This window comes from Lates calcarifer, linkage group LG14 (genome assembly GCF_001640805.2).
Source record: "Lates calcarifer isolate ASB-BC8 linkage group LG14, TLL_Latcal_v3, whole genome shotgun sequence".
NCBI lineage: Eukaryota > Metazoa > Chordata > Actinopteri > Centropomidae > Lates > Lates calcarifer.
In genome coordinates, this window is record NC_066846.1 from 8,348,466 (window position 1) to 8,355,462 (window position 6,997).

The 6,997-nt window shown below is 42.9% G+C and overlaps 1 protein-coding gene across 3 annotated transcripts; it reads left to right on the plus strand.

Moving 5' to 3' along the window:
* Window positions 1-406: 406 nt before the first annotated feature.
* Window positions 407-6,922, plus strand: slc16a13 (solute carrier family 16 member 13). 3 transcript variants are annotated; one of them, XM_018671442.2, is made up of 6 exons: window positions 407-1,022; window positions 3,165-3,395; window positions 4,041-4,184; window positions 4,364-4,620; window positions 4,704-5,235; window positions 6,096-6,922. In XM_018671442.2, the coding sequence occupies exons 2-6, from the start codon at window positions 3,167-3,169 to the stop codon at window positions 6,323-6,325; spliced, it is 1,392 nt and encodes a 463-aa protein (XP_018526958.1). In that variant the 5' UTR covers window positions 407-1,022; window positions 3,165-3,166; the 3' UTR covers window positions 6,326-6,922. The 3 variants fall into 3 exon arrangements, with proteins under 3 accessions (XP_018526958.1, XP_018526956.1, XP_018526959.1); XM_018671440.2 differs by having other exon boundaries at window positions 408-1,031; XM_018671443.2 differs by lacking the exon at window positions 407-1,022 and adding an exon at window positions 1,290-1,554.
* Window positions 6,923-6,997: the final 75 nt, after the last annotated feature.

Here is a 6,997-nt window from a genome sequence, read left to right on the forward strand (position 1 = left end):
CAGTGCATCAGCACTCACAGTCATCTTAGACCTTGTGGTTGCCTCCATCTAGTGTCCGTCTCCTGAACGTCCTATTATTTTCTACCTCCAGTCTCTCTGCTGTTTTCTTTAACACCTGCAGATATTTCACCTCTCATCCAACAGGATGAGAAGTAAAAAGTCTTCAAGTATCTTCAACCAAGTCCAGCTTATTCAACCCTTCTTAGAAACCACGACCTGGATGAGATCCTGCTTCCTCGTGCTGTGTTAAATCATGTTCTGTGGTCATTTGACAATTAACACACCTTGGAAAGAGCTGCTTCTCGTTTCAACAGCTACACGGCACCTGTGCAAACTCAAACTGCTGGTGCAAAGCTGCAGAACGAACAAGTAAGGAGAATTTGAACTTGTCAATCATCAGTTTATTTTCTTATTTAAGACTCAGTCTGTTTGAACATGTATTATAAACAGCAGTTTTACTACTCTCAGTAGATTTACATCCTGTGATACTACACATATGGCATTTCTCAAAGATATTCTTTATATTTAGTGATAATTTCTGTTTTGTTTTGTTCTGCTTAAAAAATAATAAAACATATACTGCAAAACTGTAAAGTACAAGTGAAAGTTTTGTATGAATATGTGTCTCAGAAATAGTATTAAAGCATTTAATTGATTAATAGCTATCATTAAATGCATTAATAAATGTATGTATGCATCAATAAATTAATTTGTAAACAACTTTATTAATATCTATGTCCTTAATTGTGATAAGTTGCCCATTGAGAATTTCAGATGTATAACCTATGTTCATCAATACAATAAAATGACTGGTATTATCTGGTATTATCCTCACAAGTATGTCCCGTGCGCGCGTCCCCGTGAAGCCTGTGCACGCGGCCTGGGGGGCCTGTTGAACTTCCCTGCAGCTCGTGCAGACCGTGGCTGTAGCTCCTGTAGCTCATTTTGTCGTTTACCATAGTGAAACTCAGGGACTGTGGACCATGAGCTGCCCCGGGGAAAGCTGACACACCGAGCCGAGGGTGAGGAGGGTGAGTGGTGTCGAGTTAAAACTAGCAGAGGGACGCTTGTCACTGGCTGAGGACTGTTAAAAGTGCTCTAGATGGTCATGGACGTGCGTTATCATCACTGTCCAGGCGGTTTTTTCAGATATACACAGCTGTATCTAGGTCACGGTTAGCTCAGTGTCAAAGGTTTCACGGGTTATGAAACGGTTAATTTTTCACTCATACCGCTGTAGCACCTTGTCGGCAAGATTTTTTTTAATGAATTATTTTTTTAATATTCTGAAACACATTAGCACGATAATGGTATCGTCCAAAATATGTTTACATATTTCTGTACATTGTGGTTCTTTGTATCGAAGTACAGCGGCGGTTAACATCCAGTGCGCAAGCGCAGTGTGCAGCCTACGTCATTTACGTGGAGTTCTTACTGGAGAGGCCAAGTGCACAGCTTCCAGTGCGCGTCCCCGGCTGTCTACCTGTTCATCACCTCATTAGTTAGCTGCGTATTTAACGTGAGTGAGGCTGAGTGAACAGCAGGTGTTTGCAGGTGCGTGTGTTCATCCTGTTGTTGGACGTGGAATTAGTTTATGATTTGACTTTAGCAAACGATTATTTTAAAACACAAATAGTTTTTTTTTTTTTTTTAATTCAGCTGAGGCAGTGAAGTATATAGCAAACTGTTAGATGTGTTGGAGAGTGTGTTAGCTGCAAATCCCTGTAATTCCTCTAAAACGAGAGGTATCAGTTTAGGAATGGATCAGTGCTACTTGTTGCTTTGTTTTCTTTTCAAGTGTCTAATTAAACTCATCAAATTAAGCAACACAGGCTTTCATTTTCTGTCAAACAGTTGACTATAGTTGACAGAAAGCACAGGACAAATGAAACCATATATTCATGTTGGGAAAACTTTTCAAAAAGCTGAATATGTTGAGAACACATGGCAGTGGTGACTTTCTTTTTATGTTGATGAGCTGATGAATCATTCAGCAGCTGACTGCTAACTGAAACAACAACTGGACAACCAACCCTGAAGAGGAACTTCAGTGCTGTTTGTTTATTGTGTTTCCTGCTGCAGCTGCATTTCTTTACAGGGCTGTGACCAGCTTGTTACTGTCAGCAGCAGGAGATGTGCCTGAGGACTACTTGTCTCTCAGAAATGAGTAACAATGTGATAAAGCTCAAAGCTGTGTTCTTATGATTTTTAAATGCAGTAGAAACCAGCTGTGAGTTCAAGTATCTGATATGTGTGTGAGTGAATGGAAGCTTGAGCTCTGCGCAAAATGTCTCTTTTACTAGCATAAAAATCTGGGTGTCAGCAGAGGTTACTCCCAGGATACTGGGAGGACAACACCATGATGCACTTAGTCTTGTTATTATTTCAAATGCCTGCTCAAGTGATCACCACACCAAATATATTGGATTTTGCTTATCTGCTCTCCTTCCTTAAAGGTTAATGTTATATTTCAGTGTATTTATAGTATATTTATTATTATAATAGGAGGGAAGCCCTGCAGTTGTATTTTAAAAGTTAGTTTTTGAGAACAGCAGCATCAAATTAATAACCCTCCACCAGTGTACTTTAACACTTAGTCAGTGTCAGACATCGTACATGAAACATATGAAGGTGCAACAGACCTTGTAACAGACCTTCAGAAACGTCTAAATAGGGTCAACCTTTCACCAGATGCTGAAAGAGACAGATGTTATTTGGACAGTAGGTTATATGTGCACAGCAACACTGTTCTGATCATAGATTAAGTTGCAAACAGTCGTATTAGAGCGTTAAACACTGCTGCACCGCTGCCTGCAGACTACTGTTCATTCAGTAAAGCAGTGAGAGTTGACTGAGTGGACTTTTTCATGTGGTCAGAGTTCACCTCTCACCTATATCTTGTTGTCAAATGAAGGCCAACTTGTTAGGCAGCCTCGTCACACTTAGATGGCACAACCAGGGAATTTATTGGCCCGTGGGAAGTTAATGATTACGGCTATAAACGACTGCAGAGAGGATCTGAGACTTGTTCTGCGCTGTTGCTAAAGGAGACGAGGGAGCTATCACTTCCATTTCCCGAGGCTTATATCTTCCTGTCTGTGGCACTTCCTTTTTCTCCTACTCTCTGCTGATACGCTGCCTTGCATTTTAATTTTCATCTTTAGACATGACCAACCACAAGCCCAAAGCAGAGAGCCGGAGCGATGAAGCCGAGGGCCTGGATGGAGGCTGGGGCTGGGTGCTGGTCGGCGCCCTGTTCGTCAGCACGAGCCTCGTGTTTGGCCTGATGCGGAGCTTGGGGATCTTCTTTGTGGAGTTTGTCCAGTACTTTGAGGAGAGTGCTCAGGCCATCTCCTGGATCTCTTCAACAGGCCTGGCAGCACAGCAGTTCTTCAGTGAGTCCCTAATGAAAGTATGAATAAAGTATGGATGGGCTGTTTGTAATCATGCAGCTAAAAGTTATTTTCATCAACACTTATTGTGGGTTTTTTTTGGTTTCTTTTGAACAAAGAATCTAATATAAGCAGGATGATGTCCTCTTATTGTTTATTGGGATCACTTATTACAAAGTCAAAATTTTTTGACATCCCAAAGCTTCCAAAGATACTGAATATGTCAGGCTGAATTTTATATCGTATATGTATAAATAAAATGAGACATAGTTTTGTGTTTGACTGTTTCACTCAGTGTAAACTTAATTTATCTTCACTAAAGAACTGAAACAAACTGATGCAGAATATATGTGAGGTTTTGATATCTTGTAAAGATAATTAAGGTGAAACAAATGGCGAAAACTGTACGTTACAGATTAAAATGAAGATTACATTAAAGGTGATATAAGTATGTTTTTGTTATTGCTAGCTATCAATAGCCAACGTTAGCATTAACAGCTGTTTACTGACTGAGAGTGTCAGCAGTCTTTGGTTTTGCAAAACAAGAGGTTAGTACAAAGAACACACAAAAAAGCATAAAGAGTGTTTTCACACGTTGCCTCACTGTTGCCTGACTGTATGAGACACCTGGGTGTGTTTGTTTTGCAGGTCCTCTGGGTGCAGCGCTGTGTAATGCGTATGATGCCAGGGTGGTGGTGATGACAGGGGGCTTTCTCGCTGGACTCGGCCTCATACTTGCTTCACAGGCCACCTGCCTCGTTCATCTCTACCTCACTATGGGCGTCATTTCAGGTGATATATATCTGAAAGCCTTACAACAACGATCAAAAGAACAGGTTTAGGTCCTCTTCCTGGATTAGAAAACATCCTCCACTTAACTTGCTTTTCAGGGCAGGTCATCTTTGTTACCTGTTAACTGCAGGTCAACAAACTGACCTCTCACAGTGTACCCTCCCTCCCCTCTCCTTCAGGTTTGGGCTGGGGGTTGGTCTTCACTCCCATGGTGGCCACCGTCATGGCTAACTTCACGCGGCGCCGCACCCTGGCGTTGGGACTGGGGTTCTCCAGCATCGGCCTTTCCTCCTTTGCCTTCAACCCCCTCTTCCAGTTTCTGGTGGAGACGTACGCCTGGCGAGGGGCCCTGCTGATTCTGGGGGGCCTCAGCCTCAACATCGTACCCTGCGGGGCTCTCATTCGTCCACGACGACGCTCCAAAGCCCCAGAAAAGGTGAGACTGTGCTGTCCACTCAGGGTTTATAGTTTGATCATGAACAGACAGGACGCTAAATATGAAGCTCATCCCCCCCTCAGGTGAATTCAGGGAGCAGGTCATCGTGTGCTATGGTGCTGCGACGAGTCTCCTCCTACCTGGAGCTGCCGCTGCTCTTTGAGAGGCCTTATCTCACCTATACCTTGGCCGTCACTCTTCTTAACGTCGGCTACTTTGTTCCATATTTCCACCTGGTGGCCCACAGCCGCCAAGCTGGCTTCTCAGAGTACCAAGCTGCTTTTGTCATGTCAGCTGCCGGCGCTACAGACATTTTGGGCCGCGTGGTATCAGGCTGGTTCTCCGACCTAGGACACTTCCGGCTGCTCCATTTACTGAGCTTGTGGACGACGCTGGCGGGAGTGTTCATCATGCTGCTGCCCGTGAGCTCCTTGTCCGGTTCGTACGTCGTGCTGGTGATGATCAGTCTCCTCTATGGCTTCTGCTCCGGGGCTTTGACCTCTTTGGTTTTCGCGGTGGTGCCCATGATCGTGGGCGTGGAGCGCATGATGGGGGCCCTCGGGCTGCTGCAGCTCATCGAAAGCGGTGCAGGACTGCTGGGGACGCCTCTGTCAGGTAGGCACACACTGAAGAAACAGACTGAGATAGATCTAGAGCGGTTAAGTGTTGTTGGGTCTCACATGTTAGTTGTGCAGTGTATTAATCTATCTCCCAATGTAGGTTATGTCACCTTGTTCCATGTTATCTAAAGTGACCTAAATCAGTCCATAAACACAAGTTGACACACTGAAGCTAGAAGTAGTCAAACATTAATTGGAGTAAACAGCATCAGCCATTTCTCTTACCCCTTCCTCTGTTGTTTCTGACCCTCACTCCCAGGATTACTCACACTGTTCCCATTAGCATGTAGTAAGTTAATAACCTGTTGCTGTGGATAATTCACAAAACACACTGTTAGCAGTTTTTCTAGGGATTATCCAGGTTCAAAAATTAATTTTCTGCCATGCTCCCGTTTGGGTCTGAGAAGTTTTCACAAATGTTCATTGATGAGAATCACTGTCATGTGTACCCCATTTCTTTTGTATATAATGTTGTTTTACACTGTTTTTAAGTACAGAACAAGATAGAACATGTTAATTAGTTAGTCTTTATGGTAAGATAAGCTAACTCGCTGCTAGCTGTAGCTTCATATTTAGCGTACAGACATGAGTGTGGTATCAATGCTCTCATCTAACTCTCAGAAAAAAGATAAGCTTATTTCCCCTCTGCCTTTAATGGAATCAAAATGTCTCAGTAATGACGCCACATGTCTTTTTATTGTATAGCATGATGCTAACATTATGCAATTTATTTAAGTTCTTCGTAGTTTTTATCAGTTCTATTTGCAGCCTCATGTTCGTCACCCCACAATCATTTTTTATTAATATGCTCTGCGTTTTAATACAGTCATGTTTTTCCTGTCTTTTTCTCCTCAGGGTTGCTCAGGGATGTCACAGGCAACTACATCGCCTCCTTCATGGTAGCGGGTGGTTTTCTAGTTCTTGGCACGTTGACCATGGCCACGCTTCCTCACTACTTCTCCTGCACAGATCCACCGGCTCCTCAGAGACATTCTCATGAAGACAAAAACAAGAGCTTACATCCAGAGTTGGAACAGATCAATAGTTCGCCTCCTGACACGGGTCACGGAGGAAGAGCTCAGTGATCTGGCTGCATTAGCCTCAAGACTGTGTAAGTTAAAGGGTTCAAGAGCCTTGTTAGTGCTCTTCAGAGCAGCCAGTGTAACAGCAGAGTGTACCTGAAGACTGTGTTTGCACTTATACCTCAGAGAATCAGACCCATATTGAAGCTCACTGTGAAAACTCTGACAGCAGAAAGGGGCTGATGAGTTGCCCACTCTGTTACACATCGTAACCTCAGTTTAATGTTTAATCCACTACCTTCTGCCTACAAGACAACGTACAGATGTGTGGTTGATTTACATGAACTGGGATGTAGACTGAGTTTGCACATTCAGCATACTTGACCGAAGAGTAGGAACTGTTTTATTTCATGTGAATGTGAAAAGTGAATCTTGACATCATATTTTATACATGTTGCACTCATTGATTAATCTTAAACCTTCACTATCCTCATTTAATTTCTTCTTTTAATGAAGCACACATGACGTTTATCAGTACTGTGTGTATGAAGCACTGTGGGCAGTTTGACTGCAGTGTTTCACTGAGCCCTCCTGATGATAATCTTTACACTACTGTGTAATTGAAGATTTATGGATTAAAGAAACACATTTTCTAAATAATTAGCAGCACCACTCAGTGTTGCTGAATGTTAACACTGATTTGTTATGGGCACAGCAGTGGCTCTAAAAGAGCTG

What these genes read in the sequence shown, in the direction of transcription:
- slc16a13 (XM_018671442.2), top strand. Translation starts at nt 3,167, where the DNA reads ATGACCAACCACAAGCCCAAAGCAGAGAGCCGGAGCGATGAAGCCGAG. An exon ending in GGCAGCACAGCAGTTCTTCA is followed by an intron (nt 3,396 to 4,040) that starts GTGAGTCCCTAA and finishes TTTGTTTTGCAG; the next exon opens with GTCCTCTGGGTGCAGCGCTG. An exon ending in CACTATGGGCGTCATTTCAG is followed by an intron (nt 4,185 to 4,363) that starts GTGATATATATC and finishes CCTCTCCTTCAG; the next exon opens with GTTTGGGCTGGGGGTTGGTC.